Below are 19,201 nucleotides of genomic sequence, written 5' to 3'. Positions count from 1 at the left end.
CTCCCCTCTCCCCTCTCCCCCCTCCCCTCCCCTCCCCTCCCCTCCCCCAACGATGGGAAGCTAGCAGGTCTTGATTTGAGGCATAAAGTCTGTCTTCCACACTGGGTGGAGCTTGAGCAGAAGAGCTGAAAGGCCCCCTACAGTGACTGCCTCCAGGAGGCCACGCCTCCTATAGTGCCACTTCCAGTGGGCAAGCATACTCTTAATCACTGGGCCATTTCTTCAGTCTCCTTACAATTGTTTTATAAAGAGGAAAAAATTTGTAAGTATAAATTTTAAAGAGACATTTCAACTTGAAGTAGAATTTAACATCTTGATGTCTTGACATTTCTGTTCTACAAAATTGATGAGACAAGAAAAAAATCAACTTCTTTTAGAAAACCAATAAATAAAGAAGGGAAATTTGTTCTTTTTAAAAAATGTTTTCATTCTCTGGATTGTCTAAGTCACTATTTTGTTTACTTTGAAGAGACATTAGCCAAGGCAGCCTGTATTTTTAAAAAACAACAAAACCCCCAAAAAAAACGTTTAATAGGGGGCTTGCTTACAGTTTCAGAGGTTTAGGCCTTTCTTACCATGGTGGGACCATGGTAGCAGGCATGATGCTGGAGAAGTAGCTGAGAGCAACATCCTGATCCCAGGCGAGCCGAGCCCCCCCCACTCCCTGCCCAGTGACACTCTTCCTCTAACAAGGCCACATTTCCTGAGCTAATTCTTTCAAAAAAGTTTCCTTCCTTGGTGGCTTAGTCTTTATATATGTATGTGTGTGTGTGTGCTAATAAGCCTATTGGGCCATTCTTATTTAAGGGAATAAGGAATCAATTCCACAGGCAATTTCATGCAGGGAGTTGATCATCTTCTCCTTTCTTCCTCAGTGGTCCTCATTTTTTGCCTAGGTAGGTCACAATGTTCATAGTCTTTATTTATAAAGCCCAGGAGCTAGAAGTAAGCCAAAGGAGGAGTGAGGTTTCAGTCTTTGTACCTTTTAGAATACAAGAGAAGCAAATTACAAGTTAGCCCTCAGAGGCAGTCAGAGTACCTGGTATGGTATGAATCCTTAAATCTGTCTCCAAGGAGACAGAGGAAGCTGCTAAGAACTGTGGAGGGGACAAAGGGTGTGAAGGACCTATGAGGATATATATTCTGGGTTAATTTTACACATTTTTAGATGTTTTTCTTAAAATTTATTTTAAAGTTTTTGAGGCAGAGCTTCACTGTGTATTCCTAGCTGGCCTGGTCCTTTCTTTGTGGACCAGACTGGCCTTGAACTCCTGGAGATCTGCTTCCATCTGCTACTGTCTCCTTCAGAGACAGTATTAGGACTAAAGACATGCCCCACCATATCTGGATCCATTTTCGAAAGATTTTAAGTAGAAAGGAACTTGGTCTTTTTCCCTGATATCTTTTCTCATTTGAGTTGTAACATGATGAATGGTCTGGCTTGGAAATTAAAAGCCACTGCCAACTCTTGGTTGGATTTTAATTAATGTTGCAAACTTTGTAAGTGTATACCTTGTTTATCAAATGAACACAGGAAGATGAAAACGATTAGATAGACATTTTGTATTAAAAATATAAAGCCGTGCAGTTGAAAAGTAGAGTTAAGCAATACCCTGAACGTATAAGAAAGCTTTATTTTAAATGTAATTTCCTTTTTGCTAATGTAAACAAGATATAATCTCTTGTTATTAAGAAATTTATCTAATGAGGTGATTAAATTATTATCTTAGGGTTCTTAAGAGAAGAACTGATAACATATAAGAGTATTATGTGTGTATGCATTCATGTTTATGAGGAAATTTACTCGAATTGGCTTGTGCTATTGTGGAGGCTGACAAAGTCCCATGATAGATTGCAAGCTGGAGAATCAGGGAAGCTGATTGTTAATTCATTCCAAATCCAAAGGCCCGAGAACACAAATGGTGGTTGCTCGTCTAATCTTTGTACGCAGAGCCTGGAGAACCTGGAGTTGTGATGTCCATGGTCAGGAGAGGAAGGGCACCCCGTTTCCAGAAAGGAAGGAAGTGCTCACCTCTGTGCATGGTGCTTTCCCTGTGGACACTAACATCCCCGCTACGACCGTGGATTCAGAGTCTTTTCTGAAAACTTATTTGAAGATAGCCCCAGAAGTAATTGCATTTGACTTGACACTATTATATCAGTCAAAATATAGTTGAGTATTTTAGTGGAGGAATAAAACATTTGGATGGTGAGGGTGTTTACTGATGTTGATCATTAGGAATCAACGTAGATTATCTCTGTCATTGTCTGCAAAGTGAATTTCATGTTTTAGGTAATAGTGGTTTCCCAAATGAAAAAACATTTCTGTGTTGCTTGTTTGACTTCATTTATAAGAAAATTTTTAATTAAATAATAATCAGAACTTGGGACAAAACTATGACATTTCTTTTAATGACAGATTTTCTTAACAGTTTTTTAACCAGGTTCTGATGCTTGGGAAAACATCTATCAGTGATTTGTCTGAGCATGTCTTTGATTTGATCTTGGAACTCTACAACATTGACAGCCATTTGCTGCTTTCTGTTCTGCCTCAGCTTGAGTTTAAATTAAAGGTAAATATTGTAAAAATATTATTACTGTGTCATTTTTAATTCTTAAAATTGGTTTACTGAATCCAACATGAGAAAGAATGTTGTTGTTGCCTATCTCTGGATCTCTAGTGCTTGGTATGGTACCTATCAAGGTAAAGATAGACATCTTGTTAGTAAATTCCACTTAAAAGATGATCAGCAGGATAGCATCAGCGTCTCCATGTTTTCCAGGACTGTACTTGGGGTTAGGTTAACTTTTGAGGTAAGCATTTAGCTTCTGTTTTCAAAGCTCAGTTTCTAGCAGTCTCTGTGACTTCTTACTTGGGCATTAAAAGTATTTTAGAACTCATCTATGCTGTGGCATGTTTTCTTTTTTGTGTTACATAGCTGTCTGTTTCCTTTTAGTAGTGAAAAATCTGTTAATTTTTTAAAGCATGTCTCTATTCCACTGATGCTATAAATGGTGCTATAAATTGAGTTTCATTTGAAGAATTAGGGAGTATAGTTTCTTTCCCAAATCATTACAAGATTAAAGCCAGCTAGTTATAATTACTAGTTTTTGATGGATTCCAGTAAATAATCCAGAAAAGTTACATGATTTTCTTTTATCATTTTCTTATTTCTAAAAAAATTTTCTATCGTATTAAAAAAACAAAATAAAACAAGTAGTTTATATTGGTAGCATGCTAAATAGTAGGTAACTTGTTCTTACTTTAGTAGAGTAGTTTTTTTTTTTTCTGATGTATTTCTTAAGTGAGCCCTTTGATTAATGGGCCTTCCTATCTTCTTTCAGATATGGTTAGTAATTTTAGTGAGGCAAGACAATCAACATTTCTCTTCCCTTCCTCCTTCCCCCTCCCTCTTTCCCTCTCCCTCTCTCCCTCTCTCTCCTTCTCCCTCTTGATCTTCCCCTCCCCCTCCATCTCCCTATCCATCTCCATCTCCATCTCCCTCCCTCCTTCCCTCCCTCCCTCCCTCCTTCCCTCCCTCCCTCCCTTCCTTCTGTTTTTCAAGATAGGGTTTCTCTATGTAGCCCTGACTGTCCTGAAACTCAGTCAGTAGATTCACTCTGTAGACCAGGCTGGCCTCAAACTCACAGATATCTGCCTGCCTCTGCTTCTTGAGTGCTGAGATTAGAGAGAAGGGTGTGTGTGTGTGTGTGTGTGTGTGAGAGAGAGAGAGAGAGAGAGAGAGGGGGGATGGAGGAGAGAAGAGAGAAATCAGCATTTCTAATTACTTTTTAATTAATTTGTTTTTCTCTAGTAAATCCTAATTGCATTTTCCTACACACTATGAGGAATATAAAAATATAAGTAAACTATCATCCCTGCTTTTAGCCAACTTAATGTGTAGTGTGGGAGGAAGAGGGAAAAACTAAGCTCTCTTAAGAGACTAGTGTTCCTGGATTTTACAATTCTCATAAACCTTTACAAAAGACAATCCAGGAATTTTTATTGTAAGCCATATGCCTAGATCGGGCAGATCTAGGACTACACTAACTTATTCCACAGCTATAAGGCCCCTTGTCACGAGGTTCTGAGGAACCTCCAAGGCAGCTTTCTCTACCTCCCCCTCTTCCTCTCCTCCCCCTCTTCTTCTACCTCCCCCCTCTTCCTCTCCTCCCTCTCCACCTGCATCCCCTCGGGAGCCTCCAGTCCCACCCCTCCACTGTCCAGTCACAGGCTCTAGCCTTTTCCTGACCAGTTAAAATGGGGGAGAAGGTTCACTTGGCATCATATTAACATTAGAATACAAGCAGCCACAGGCCAAGCCTCTACAGATTGGGTGCAGTAAGAATCTGGTGGGCTGCACACAGTCCTTCAAGAAGCCCTAGGCAGAAGCACGTAAGGAAGGAGCTAGGAGCCTCATGAAGCACACACCACACAGTTAGGATGTGCAGAGTATGCGTCATTCGGCTCTCATCATAATTCTCATTTGTGAAGCAAAGAAACAAGTTGCCAGAAGAGTTAGGTTGTATTTCAGAGACTGCAAGCCTGAGCCACTACTTTAAAATTTTAGAAGTATTGTATAGTGCCGCTGTAGCACCTTGAGCTTGGTTCTGTTTGCTAGGCCTGATTGTTGCACTCTGTGTGGAAGTCTAGCATTTGATTGTTCATTTAACCATTGTGTCATTTGGTGGTAACAAAGTCAGCATTAATCTTCAGGGTGCCTGTCAAACAGTGACAGAAGCAGAAATGTGCTTGCTGCCTGCTTGGTGGGTGCTTCAACACTGCTGAACCTCCTTTAGGGGTCTGAGGTTCTTACATACGCTCACTCCTGCTGGGGACCAGTTTTTATTTATTTCTACAAGGAACTAAAGTGTACATGCAAAGTTCTCTATTTCCTCTAGGTCTCACCTCTTTCAGTGTCTGGACTTCAAAAAACATACCTTTTCATGAATCCTTAGTAGGTTTTTAAATACACTCCAAGTAGAAATTAGCCTGAATTATAGGAGGGCCTTTTAATATGTACTAGGAACCCTGAGACATTTTCACATCACAGTACTGCATAACTTGAGATGATTCAAGTATTTATTATAACATTCCATCTTGTGAAAAGCTTTGTTACACTTTACCATTCTGGATTCAGAAGGGTCCGGGAATACGAGGAATAGGTCATGTTCTAAGTGTTTGTTTACTTTGAAGTTTAAAGAAATTGTGTGCCTTTTTTTTCTTTTTCTTTCCTTTTTCTTTTTTCAGAGCAATGACAATGAAGAACGCCTCCAGGTTGTTAAACTACTGGCAAAAATGTTTGGGGCCAAGGACTCTGAGCTGGCTTCTCAGAACAAACCGCTTTGGCAGTGCTACTTGGGCAGGTACAGTGGGGGTTTTCTGTTTGGAAGAAATGCACGTTTACATCTGTTTCTAAGTTTTAGAATGCGGTTCTATTTTTTAAAATGTGTTTACACAGTAAAGCTATGTTCTCAAAAATCATAAGAATGAAGGGTTTTCAGGCTGGGGATATAACTCAGTTGATAGAGTGCTTACCTAGTGTGCCCAGGGTCCCAGCACCACATAAACCAAGTGTAGTGAGGCAGGAGGGTCAGACGTTTAAGGCCTTGGCAACAGTCTGGACTACATGAAACCCTGATTTAAAATTAAATAAATGGAGCTAGTGAGATGGCTCTGTGGTTAAGAGCACTGACCTCTCTTCTGGAGGTCATGAGTTCAAATCCCAGCAACCACATCCATAATGAGAAACAAATAAAAAAAAAAATATGGGGTCATAGCGAGTGGGGCCTAGAGCAAGAGGGAGAAGGGAAGGGGGGGGATAAATAAATTTAAAAGATTTTCTATTTTGTAGTTTTCAATGTTGATAATGAATAGCTATGTTTAAATTTTTTGTTTATCTTTTCATTTTATTTTGTCTTTGGTGATTTTTGAAGGTGGTGCATTTTAAAGGCTATGTCATAGTTCTTGTCACATCTATAAGATATAGATGATAACCAAAGCAATAATTATAACTGAAAGTGTAGCTTGAAGTGATACAGTTCCTCTCCCTAAAGCTATTGTCTAATTAGATTATTTGGAGGTGCTGGCTGGGGAAGGATACTAATGAAATTAACAGTAGGCGCCCTACTGAAGGTGGTGGTGCTCACTCACCTTTAATTCTAACACTCCCGAGCAGAGGCACCAGCCTGCTGCAGCCTGCCCTCCCTGTCCCCTCCCTGTCCTCCTCTCCAGAGGCTTTGGTGAGTCTCCTGCCTGGGTTATAAGCTGTATCATCAAATACAGGATTTGTATCTCTTAGAAGAGGGTGGCTCCAGCTCTTTGTGTGCTTACAGTGGCCCGTGAAGCTCCTGAAATGCTTAGTGCTTATGTTCTGCTTGTCTGTGGGAAAGGTTCAATCAAATAGACCTTCGATTCTATTCTTTAGTTTAGAATACTAAAGCACTGTAGATATCCCAGCTGAAACTACTTTGACCCTGATGAGGGAGGATTTTATTCCTTCAAATTATGCTCAGAACAAAGAGCAGTCAAGTCATTAACAAAGAAATGGGATTTAAGACTCTGATTCCATTTTCTTTGTGTTTCAATATTTGCATTGCTGTCATTGCCCCCCCCCCCATGAGTATCAGTAGTTTTAATAAATCTCATCTTTGGGTGTAAATTTTCTTTTGGAGAACAGGGTCTCACTATGTAGAACAGGCTGATCTCAAACTCAAACTCAATTTGCCTCCCCTGGGGAGTACTAAGGTGGAAACGAACAGTGCCATGCCCAGATAGTCTAATTTTTCTAACTTTGTGGGGATATATGCTTTTTTATTTGTTGATTTTAAATTTCCAATCAGAATTTGTAGCTTTGTTTTTAGTCAGTGCAAACATTTTGTTTTTGATTTCTAGATTTTTTATTGGACAATAAGACAAAAAAATATTTAAGCAGTTTAAGCTAAAATGCAGCTCAGTTTTAAGTTCATTTTACTTAGTTAAAAAGTTGTATGTGGCTGAATGAAAGGGATGCATAGTAAGATTTGTTGTGCAAATGTCACAGAGTGCATGTTCTGGATAGCACTGAATTACTAGCAGGTATGTGTGAGTGCTGACACTGAATGGTTGTGTAGGAACTTGCTATGCTTTCAAATTACGAATTAGCCAAGCCATCCAATTAAAATGCTCCCTCAGAAAATTCTATTGTAAGCATATATCACCTTTCTATTCCACTGTAGCTCCTGCTTTTAAGTTAATAATATAAAACCTCTCACAGTATTAAAAATTGTTTAATTTGGGCTGGGAATGCAGGACCATAGTAGAACTCTAACGTAGCATGTATAAGGCCCAGGTTCTGATTCTTACCACCACAATAGGAAAAAACAAGAATCCTCTAAATCTGTTGAGATGATGCACACACTTCTTTAATCCCTCTACTAGGGAGCCTGGCAGATCACTGACACCAGCCTGCTCTACATAGTGAGTTCCAGATCAGTCAAGACTACATAGTGAGACCCTGTCTCAAACAATCAAAACCATAAAAGCAAAATCCCCCACCAAATGTGGGGAGCTAAAAATATCTTAAGAAATGTATTTTTTTATAATGATCATAAATTATATGCTTATTTGAGAAATGATGAGGTTGCAATCTTGGAGACCTGGATTCCAAACAATTCTTAAGGGGTTTTAAGAGAGTGTTGTACTTCATGGAGCAAATATTTTTTCATGATAGCAGCATCTTAAGTAATGTCCTACTGCTGAAAACGTGTTTCTTTAAAAACACGCTGTTTTGAGGGAGCTGTGGTGCTGAGGATTGAGCCAGGATCGTGTGCTTGTGTGCTGTTGGATTGCTGCTGAGCGTCATCTTCACACTTTCCTGGACCCCAGGGCTTGAACTTACTAGGCCATCAGATCGTCAGGTGTTTCTACCTGCTGAGCTGTCCAGCCGGACTAGATGTTGTTTCTTTTGGTGTTAAGTGATAAAAATACTTGAGTCTTTTGATTTTATAAAAGACACAGAATTAATTGACTGAAAACCCTTGACCTTAATGCTATTGACACTTAAGCAAAATCTAAAAGTCACTATTACGCATTCTTTGAGCTGCTGTGTATAGATTGAGCATTGATAATTAAGGGGCATTTAGTTGTCATGTGCATGCTAATGGAGGAATACAGTGCTATCAGATGATCTTACTGAGAAATTTGAATCCCCCTTTAATTCCAGCACTTGGGAGGTAGAGGGAGGAAGAATAGATAGTCAGAAGTTCAAGATCACCCTTATCCTTAGCTATACAACAAATTTTAGGCCAGCTTGGGATCACTGTTGGGTTCAGGCTAAAAGCTGAGAAAACTAATTTCAAATATGCAAGCTTAAGAATGAAAGCTTTGGCTTTTGCACCGGGGAGCCAAGTGGCTCCACAGCCTTCTGTGCATAGCCTGCCAGGAGAGAGTGATCTCCCAGCAGCACTTTTACTTCTGAGAGAGGAGGTGAGATCTCCACCTTCTCTCTGGAGGGGAACAGCTAGGTGTGCACTGGCTCAGTGGAGCAGCTGGGACAGAGGTCTTCAAGCTGCCATTTGCACCAGGGAGCCAGGTAGCTCCACAGCCTTCTGTGCACAGACCCTGCCGGAAGAGAGTTGGTCTCCCAGGAGTACGAACACAGGCTTATAGGACCACAGGGGCGACAAGCTCTAGCCAGAGACCGCAAGACCAACCAGTACCAGAGATAACCAGATGGCAAAAGGCAAGCACAAGGACCCTACCAACAGAAACCAAGGCTACTTGGCAACATCAGAACCCAGTTCTCCTACCCCAGCAAGTCCCGGATACCCCAACGCACCAGAAAAGCAAGAGTTGGATTTAAAATCGTATCTCATGGTCCTGATAGAGGGCTTGAAGAAGGACTTAAATTTAAATAACTCCCTTAAAGAAATACAAGAGAACATGGGTCAATAGGTAAAAGCCCTTAAAGAAGAAACAAAAATCCCTTAAAGAGATACAGGAGAACATGGGTCAACAAGCAGAAGCACTTAAAGAGGAAACACAAAAATCCCTTAAAAAAATTATAGGAAAACACAATCGAGTGAAGGAACTGAACAAAACCATCCAGGATCTAAAAGTGGAAGTAGAAACAAAGAAATCACAAAGTGAGACATCTCTGGAGATAGAAAAACTTGGAAAGAAATCAGGAGTCATAGATGCAAGAATCGACAACAGAATACAAGAGATAGAAGAAAGAATCTCAGGTGCTGAAGATACCATAGAAAACATTGACACAACAGTCAAAGAAAATGCAAAATACATAAAGCTTGTAACCCAAAACATCCAGGAAGTCCAGGACACAATGAGAAGACCCAAACCTAAGGATTACAGGTATAGAAGAGAGTGAAGATTTATAACATAAAGGGCCCGTAAATATCTTCAACAAAATTGTAGAAGAAAACTTCCCTAACCTAAAGAAAAAGATGCCCATGAACATACAAGAAGCTCCAAACAGACTGGACCCGAACAGAAAGTCCTCCCGGCACATAATAATCAAAACACCAAATGCACTAAACAAAAAATATTAAAAGCAGTAAGGAAAAAAGGGCAAGTAGCTTATAAAGGCAGACCTATCAGAATTAGACCAGACTTCTCATCAGAGACGATGAAAGCTAGAAGATCCTGGGCAGATTTCATACAGACCCTAAGAGAACACAAATGTCAGCCCAGACTACTATACCCAGCAAAAGTCTCAATCACCATAGATGAAGAAGCCAAGATATTCCATGATAAAACCAAATCTATGCAATATCTTTCCACAAATCCAGCCCTACAAAGGATAATAGATGGAAAAACGCCAATACAAGGAAGGAAAATTAAACCCTAGAAAAAGCAAGAAAGTAATAATCTTCCAACAACCCCAAAAAAAGATTACCACACAAACATAAAAATATCATCAAAAATAACAGGAAGCAACGATCATTATTCCTTACTATCTCTTAACATCAATGGACTCAATTCCCCCAATAAAAAGTCATAGACTAACAGAAATATTTTTCATGTAGATCTTCAATTTTATAAGAAAATGCTTATAATTCCTCTTTCAATTAATTTAGTAATTTTTCTATGTCTACCATTTTATCTGCATTATTTTTCATAATAATCTTCAATTTTAGCATGTTTTTCTACATATTTCTTCTATATTATCAGAAATGTTTTCCATGTAAATCTCTTATCACAAAATGTTTTTAATTCCACCTTCAATTACTTTAGAAAGATTTTTATATCTACCATTTTATCTGTATAATTTTCCATGAAATAGTCAGTTTTAACGTGTTTTTTTCTATGTATTTCTTGAATTTTATCAGAAATGTTTTCCATGTAAATCTTCAATTTTACCTGAAAATGTTTATATTTCCACTTTCAATCAACTTAGAATTATTTTTATGCCTACTATTTTATCATTATTAAATTATTTATTTATATAATTTCCATGATAATCTTCAATTTAAAAACAGAAAAGAAATTCGAATCTCAGTGCCCAAAGGAGTCATGTATCAAATTGTGACTACCAGTTTCTCAGATGTCAGTGGTAATGGTATCTGCTAATTGACATCAGAATAAAAAGATGAGGAATACCTAAGTAACAGGAAAGTACTATATGAATATATAGTCATATATAGGCTTAGCTTTCATATAGATAATAAATCGAGGATAGAGTATAAAGATGGCCTCTCATTAGTTGGAAATGAGATAATTATGATGATAGATAATAAATCGAGGATAGAGTATAAAGATGGCCTCTCATTAGTTGGAAATGAGATAATTATGATGGTTAATTGAATAAGAACAATTTTTGGATACAAGTTGGAATCATAGGATATGAATTATTATAGAAGAATGTTTGCTATATGTTAGTTTATGTTCTAGAATTGACCAAGAACACTTCACGGGAATTTATTTTCAGAGATGATATGGAATTTAAGTGTTTCTTTGAAATATATACGTGAATATATATATTTGTAACATTTATAACACATACATACATGCTGAACAGATATATCTGAAATATAATATTTATGGGAAAACATTTGTGTTGCTTGCAGCTTTTGCTATCCTGCCTAAGCTGCAGGATGGGCCGCACTACCACCCATCACCTGGCTTCACTTGAATCCATCGATAAACGACACACACACACACAGGTTGCTCATTTTCAAGTTGCTTTCTGACACAATTGCTGGGCGCTGTTAGCTCCCACCTGGAAAAGCGTGCCTTATCAGCGTTCTCCTCCCCTCGCCTCTCCACTTGCTCTGATCTTTAGTTGCTCTGTTATAGCTAGTCCCTTCCTTCCCAACATTTCCAGCCTCCCTCCGTGGACACAGGCTGCTGCTCCTCCTGAGATCTCACATGCTGCTTGGTTTTTCTCTCTCCAAAGCCTGGCCATCTCTGTTTCTCCTCCCCTTGCTGCTCTCCACCTCCCTCTCAGGACCTAGAAGTTCCCCCTCCTCCTTCTGCCCAGCAATTGGCCCATGGCTGCTTTACTGAGGGATCAGGAAGCACTTGGGAACCACTACAGGGTCTTAGCGTTAGAACTGCCCTACACATTTGTCATTATTAGTGCAATGGAAAACACAGGCTCCTCAGAATTGTATAGTCCTAACAGAATCTAAATAGAATTGATCCTAGTTTTTTGGTAATATGCCCCACAACTATTAAAATGGTGTGTGCCACCATGAATTTTCTTTTGTGTATCTGTGTATTCGTATGCCTGTGAGTGTACCTGTGGGTTTGTACTTGTGCTCCTAGAGGCCAGATGTTTACCTTGGCTGTCACCTTACAGAGGCTACCATCTCTCCCTAGAGTGCCTCATCCGTACTGAGCTTGGGGATTGGACTGGGATGGCTGGCAGGGTGCTTCTGTTTGTCATGGGTCATTAGTGTGTGCCACCAAACTTGTCTTTTTCTGAAGATACTACGAATCAAACTTGAATCCTTTACCAAGCCCCTACTAATCCCATTATCTTCCCAGCCCCCCTTTCCCCTCATATTTGTATCTATGTCTCATAGATACAGATATTTATGTTTGTTAATAGGTGACATAAATACAAACTGAGTATAGATTAAATTTATCAACTTTGGTTGTTTTAAAGAGTACTCTTTTTTAAATTTTTTATTAGGTTTAATGATATCCATGTACCAATACGCCTGGAATGTGTGAAATTTGCCAGCCACTGCCTCATGAACCATCCTGACTTAGCAAAGGACTTAACAGGTAATAGCACATATTTCTGGATGCTCTTCAGTGGGAAGGGAAAACTTCATAGGAAAAACCTTTCTTTTAGCTGTTTCTGATAGCTGTGTTTTCTTCTTACTCATTATTATGGAACTTACTTTGTAGGATGTTTAATGTGTAGTTCCTGTGCATACTGGAAACCGTTTTTTACAAGTAATTTCATGAACTAAGGTTCTTTTGTTTAAGCACTACTGTGCACATTTTCACATATTTCAATTTAAATTGGTCTTGATTTTGAAGATTAACACTAATGCTCTGATACTTTATGAACGTAATGAAAGTCATTTAAGTGTAAACAAAGTTAACCATAATTAATGGAGTCTGTTATAAGCTTTTCACTTCTAATTTTTGAATTAATGAGAATATTATATACTTGTGTATTTTTTTAAATTATGAAATAGTTCATAAACTAAAGGTTAATATGACAGTCATGTATATCTTCTGCACAAATGTTAGTTAGCATTTGCTGTCTATGAAATTAAAAAACAAAGAAAAGGTAATTACAGCCAGAGCCTCGCAGGTTGTTCCTCCGTAGTGGTTCAACAGAACACAGTTTTCTGTGGACGGCAGAGTTTCCATGATTTCCATAGCCATCTTGTTTTTGTCTCCTTGTGTAGCTGATTGTAATTTTGTCCAGTGTAAAACATTTTATTGGAATTGTGTGTGACTTTGCTTGGTTCTTTATTGTGTGTTTTTTTCTTTGCAGTGCCCATTTCTTTCCCTGTGTCCTATAGATTTTCTTTGTTCTCATTTTTCCTTGTCAGTCTGTTCTTTTGCATTTGAACAGTTATTTATCTAGCCCCCTTCTATGTCTCTGTCTGTCTCTCTTATGTATGTGTTTGCTGTTGAGTCTATGTCTATTTTTCTCTCACTTCTTGCTCTCCTGTTCTCCTCTCTCCTTCTGGATAGTCTTCTATTATCAGTATTTTTATAATACAATATTTTAAGTTATATTCATAATACAATTTATATTTATTTTATTATACATTATACAATTTAATCTATATGAATATAATATTTGTAATAGAATAATATAATGTTATTATATTATTAATGCAGTATTTTCTGAATCTGGTTTTGGTGGGGTTTTTTCCTCTTTAAAAACATTAGCAATAACTTTTTTTTCACCTTTTATTTGCTTTTGTTTATTTTTTCTTGTTATTAGATTGTTTCTTCAGAAATTTTAATAATCCAAAGCCAGGTGCTCATGATTAATAACGTGTGTGTGTGTGTGTGTGTGTTTCTGGGCATCCAAGTGCATTTATCTGCAATAAACAAAAAGCCATTTGAAAAGTGCTAACTCTAAAAAATGGGTCTATGGTTCCTATGATTGGCTTTGCTGTGATGAGTTGTTTTCTAGGTGGTTCTTTTTTTTTTTTTTTAATTCTCTTTACACCGTGCTCACTCCCCTCCCCCCATCATTCCCTCCCAATCTTTCCCCTCATCCGTCTCATCCCCTTCTCCTGAGAGGGTATCTCAAAGGGGCTAGGCTCTTCCTCTGCTACTGAGGCCAGACAAGGCAGCCCATGTAGAACATCTCCCATGGACAGGCAATCGCTTTTCAGATAGATCCCCCACCCCCACCCCAACCCCACCTCCAGGGACCCACATGAAAACCAGGCTGCACATCTGTTGCATATGAGCAGGGAAGCCTGGGTCCAGCCCTGCATGCTCTTTGGTTGGAGGTTCAGACTCTGAGAGCCCCAAGGGTCCAGGTTAGTCGATTCCCGTGGTCTCCCTGTGGAGTTCCTGTGCTCTAGGAGGTTCTCCATTAAGACACCTCTGCTTCAGCTGGTTGGGTCGCATGAAAACCGTCTCCTAGGTAGTGTCTTGGCTTTACTCCTTCAGCAGCCACATTCAGGGTTCTATAATTACATGATGAAATGGGAATACTCCAGTATTTTCCAATAATACCCAATGAGTTGATCATTTTATTCTTTTATATGGAAAATGATACTGATGCTTAAAATGACACACCTTTTCATGAGTGTGATTGCTGACTGAGTTAGAAACTGCCTTATCAGCTTTCCTTCCTGGGAGTGCAGACTTCACTTTTTAGTTGCAGATGGCATTTAGATTGTGAGAGAAGGGTCAGCCCCACTCCTGCCCTCTTTCTGTTCCTTGCTTTTAATTTTCTTGAAATATTAAACATTGTACTTAGGGTTTGCTTTTGCTATGTTGATTTGCAAAGATCTTTCCAATCTTTTAAAGCAGTATGATAATTATGAAAGTTTCCATTTTAATCAGAAGATCTTACCTTTCAGAGTATCTTAAAGTGAGGTCACATGACCCTGAGGAAGCTATTAGACATGATGTTATTGTGTCTATAGTAACAGCTGCTAAAAAGGATATTCTTCTTGTCAATGATCACTTACTCAATTTTGTGAGAGAACGAACATTGGACAAACGGGTGAGTAGGAGTTGATTCCCAGAGGGTTTTGTCTTTGTGTGTTTTATTATTTTTGAGACAGAGTCTCTTCTTTGTAGCCAACATCTGGATATCTTGGAATTCTCTCTCTAGTCTAGGCTAGCCCTGAATACTCCTGTTTCTGCCTCACATGTGCTAAGATTGAAGATGTAAACTACCATACCCAGCAGAGGTTTTTCATTGTTTTTTTTTGTTTGGTTTTTTTGTTTGGTTTTTTAAGACAAGACTTTGTGTAGCCCTGACTGTCCTAGAACTTACTCTGTTGACCAGGGTGGCCTTGAACTCAAAGAGAGCTATAGCTAGTCTTTTTGACTTTGTGAGTTCTTTTTCCCACCCTTCTCTATTGATTTACATAATGGGAACTTTTTTGTTTGTTTTTATTTTTTTAAGACAAAGTTTCTCTGTGTAGCCCTGGCTGTTTTACAACTCATTCTGTAGGCCATTCTGGCCTCAAACTCAAGAGGTCTACCTGCCTATGCCTCCCCAGTGCTGGTAGTCAAGACATGTACCACCGCCACTGATAGATAATAGGGGCATTTTTATAAAAATAACTTTTGTATGTTTCTGTTTTAAGTGGAGAGTACGGAAAGAAGCCATGATGGGACTTGCCCAGATTTATAAGAAATACTCTCTACAGTCAGCAGCTGGCAAAGATGCTGCAAAACAGATATCCTGGGTCAAGGACAAGCTGCTACATATATATTATCAGAACAGCATCGATGACCGGTAAGTCCGGACCACCTGCTCCCATGCTTTTCCCAGTGATTTGGTGAGTTCTGGATGTTATATACATTCTTTTTATTGTCTTTATGGCTTATAATACCCTCTTGTTTTTAGTATAGGGGGATGGAACGCATAGTTTTCTTGCCACAGATGAAGCATACATAGATAACTTTTGGATGAGTAGAGTCTTCTCATTTATTCTCATGTGCTTAACTTTTTACAGGGTAATATCTAAAGGTCGGAATATAGCTGTTGTAATCGCAAGTTTGTTTTATAGAAAAACACATGAAAAGGGTATCTTAAATTTTAAACAGTTGATATTAAAAATAAATCTTTTGGAAATTTTAGGTTAAAAAATTTTCTCACACTCAAGACTAAAAACAGTTTATACATTTCTAAGGAACATGTTATCTCCGTAAGAGTAGCTGAGTCTTGTGTGGTTTTATAAAAGCCAGCTAGTCCTCAGCAAACCCCTCAGTTCTGTTTGGAATCTAAGTTGACAAATTCTTAGTGTATCCCAAAGCGTATGCCAGTAGCAAGCCACTGGGAAAAGAAGCCATAGACCAGGAGTTCTAAACTTCGTTAATACTGTGACCTTTAATACAGTTCCTCATGTTGTGGTGACCCCAACTATAGAATTATGTTGTTGTTACTTCATTACTGTAATTTTGCTACTTTTGTGAATTGTAAATATCTGATATGCAAGATATCCAATATGGTTATTTGACCCCCTCCACGGGTCTTGACCCAAATGTTGAGAACCACTTCCGTAGACTATTAAAATTTTATATCTTAGGAACTATGTTTTTGTTTTGTTTTATTTGTATTTATTTATTTATTTATTAAATCACAGTTTTTAGATTTGAGTGTGTGGCACCAGTGCACAGATTTCTGTTCTGATTTGCTAAGACACTTTTGTGTCCTGTTCTTGGGTGTCTGGAGGCCAAGGGGGTGAGAACTGCCCTGGGTATTGTACAGGCGCTGGAGCCGGCTGAAGTAGCTCCCGTCCTTTCTCTGTGCTTTTTGTTTAGTCATGTCTTGTTTCACAGCAGTCTTGTGATGAGAAGTCAAAGGAATCCTAAAAAGTCCTTTGTAGCTTTAACTTGATACTATCTGTATTTTTAGCTAGGGACCTGATGTAGCTTTCTCAACTTTATTGTACAGATATAGAGATTTAGTATATGATACACAATTTCCAAGGTCATTTTACTATAGTTAGCTGTGTGTAGGATTGTTACAGACATATAGAACTAAGACCTTCCTTTGGATCCTCTTAAAAGAAATCTTCTCCACTCTGGAAAGAAGGGGCTTACTCAATTTGTGATTTTTACAATTTTTATAATTTTAAATACAAACTTAGTACACTTAAAGAGTCCTTTCTCTTCTAGGTTACTTGTTGAGCGGATCTTCGCTCAGTACATGGTTCCTCACAACTTGGAAACTACGGAGCGGATGAAGTGCTTGTATTACTTGTATGCAACCCTGGACTTGAATGCTGTGAAGTACGTCTCCAGTGCTATGCTACTCCTTTCCTCTTGCAGTATAGGGGAGGGGGGCTCAGGGTCTCATGGAAACTGTTTTAATATAAGCATTGTTTAGAGGTCCAAGACACAAACTACTGGGATATTTCTTCTTTCTAGAAAGTTCTGTCACCAACCTGTAATGTAAACAGATATAACAACAGTTAAAGCTGGATAGAGCTATTTGGCATGAAATCATTAAGGACTTGATTTCTCTCTCTCTTTAGATTTTCATGTTGATGGCATTTCAAGAAAGGTGATATACCTATTTTCCCTACCCCCAGGTGTTAAAAAGGTCCACATTATGAAAATACTATCTTCCTACTCTTAACACGGTACTAATTTAAATTATTCTGTAGAGCAGTAGAGTAAAAGTTTCTTTGCTGTTTGTCCTCAACCTACTGTCGTAGGTTAGCATAGGGTACGTCTCACAAATATATTTTTCTTCCCATGTTTTATTGAAAAAGTACATTTAGATGTCTGGGGAGGGAATTGGCATTTTTATATAGTAGATACATGCTAATCTAAGTGAATCATTTTAAGGTGTGAAGATTTCCTGAAGGATTAGAAATTTAGACTCATGATATTCCAGGCAACATAATTAGATCTGTTGAGGAATAAGTGCTCTGAAATTGGAACTTGACACTTGAACTGGAATTGAAAAGGACACTTGAACATTTGAATGGGCTCTCATCCTTATTTCCATAGTTCCATGTGCTACCTTATATGGAGGTGTAGTTGTTGGCACATGGTCTGTTTCTAGCACAGGGATCTGGACCTCTGTCTCTGCTTTTACCCTGCAACTGAAAAGTAGCAGTAGAAGTTTATCTATATCTATATCTATGTCTATATATATATTTAAAAGTATTTTATGTATGTGAGTATTCTGTAACTGTCTTCAGAAGAGGGCATCAGATCCCATTACAGATGGTTGTGAGCCACCATGTGGTTGCTGGGATTTGAACTCAGGACCTCTAGAAGAGCAGTCAGTGCTCTTAATCACTGAGCCATCTCTCCAGTTTATATTTTATACAAGATAAGCAGACTTATACAGAGCTTAATTTACATTCAAGCTGTCGTAAGATAGCCAGGATTTGAGTCAATGCTAGTTGGTTACAGCATTTAGTCTTTTAAGTACACATAGCAATACATATTACTATCGTTTACTATGTTGGGAATGTTTTTCAGAAGTTGGATGCATTCTTAAATTGCTGGTTTAGTTGAGGTTAGTTGTTCGTCATTTTTCTGTGGTGCAATTAATGGCCCATTAGACTGGGTGAAGTGTGATTGATATGTGTCCTCTTGGACTATGTTTTTTCGGAAATCCCAGTAAAATCTGGCTTTGACCAAATACCACTTACAAGAAAATGAATAAACATACTTTTAATAAGAATCCAGAAGCCAGGTGTGGTGGCTCATGCCTGTAATCCCAGCACTTGGGAGGCAGAGGCAGGCGGATTTCTGAGTTCGAGGCCAGCCTGGTCTACAGAGTGAGTTCCAGGATAGCCAGGGCTACACAGAGAAACCCTGTCTCAAAAAAAACAAAAAAATAAAAAAATTGTTAGAATAAGAATCCAGAAGTAGTACTCAGAAATCCTTCATGGAAGAACTTAGGACTATGAGTCTATATACTTATTTTTATTTTATGAGAAAGGCAGGTACAGAAGGAAGGAATCATGCTCAAGAAACGAAAAAAGGTTCAAAGATTTCTGTAAGTCTAAGTAGCTGTAGATTTTGGGAATTGGGCTCTAGAAGGAAGTAGGAAGCATGCAGGCTGGTACTTAGACTCACTGCAGTCGTATGCAGCCTTGAGAGTGTCCTGGAACCCTCCCCTGCACAGCAGACGCTCGGCAGGACCTTTCTTCACTGCCCACTATTGGGATTAGTTGATGCTGTGCTCATGGGAGGGAATTAGTGTTACATATATAACACATAATAGGCAATAAATAAACATTAAAGTATATAAATGTCTTTTAATCATATGTGCACCTGGACAGAAATGTTGACTGATATGTTTGTCAGGTATCCACATAAAAAGAAGTTTAAATTTATCCCTACAAAAAAAAAAGTCAGAATATACAGGTTGTAAATTCAAGGAATGAAAGACAGTTGGTGGGCTGTTCGATGCCAGCTATAGAAACACAAAGAAGAAAGTAGCTCTAAGTCAGAAGAGCAGCTTACACACAGCAGCTGTAATGCGAAACAGAAACTACTGGTCCTTACATTCGGTGTATCTGATGAGATGTAAAAGTGAAGCACTTGCCAGGCTGCGCTTTC

At 38.6% G+C, this 19,201-nt stretch overlaps 1 protein-coding gene across 5 annotated transcripts in view; it reads left to right on the top strand.

The window, feature by feature from the left end:
- The window catches only part of Pds5b (PDS5 cohesin associated factor B), a 142,233-nt gene that overhangs the window by 63,963 nt on the left and 59,069 nt on the right, over positions 1 to 19,201 (top strand). For all 5 annotated transcript variants that reach the window (XM_052167463.1, XM_052167462.1, XM_052167464.1 and 2 more), the window contains exons 8-13: positions 2,433 to 2,573; positions 5,252 to 5,367; positions 12,138 to 12,232; positions 14,518 to 14,663; positions 15,256 to 15,407; positions 16,793 to 16,906. In XM_052167463.1, coding sequence (XP_052023423.1) covers positions 2,433 to 2,573; positions 5,252 to 5,367; positions 12,138 to 12,232; positions 14,518 to 14,663; positions 15,256 to 15,407; positions 16,793 to 16,906 — 764 coding nt within the window. The remainder of the gene's footprint in view (positions 1 to 2,432; positions 2,574 to 5,251; positions 5,368 to 12,137; positions 12,233 to 14,517; positions 14,664 to 15,255; positions 15,408 to 16,792; positions 16,907 to 19,201) is intronic.

This window comes from Apodemus sylvaticus, chromosome 22 (assembly GCF_947179515.1).
Source record: "Apodemus sylvaticus chromosome 22, mApoSyl1.1, whole genome shotgun sequence".
NCBI classification, from domain to species: Eukaryota; Metazoa; Chordata; class Mammalia; order Rodentia; family Muridae; genus Apodemus; species Apodemus sylvaticus.
The sequence above is the reverse complement of the archived record's forward strand: the minus strand, read 5'-3'. Positions and strand labels throughout refer to the sequence as shown.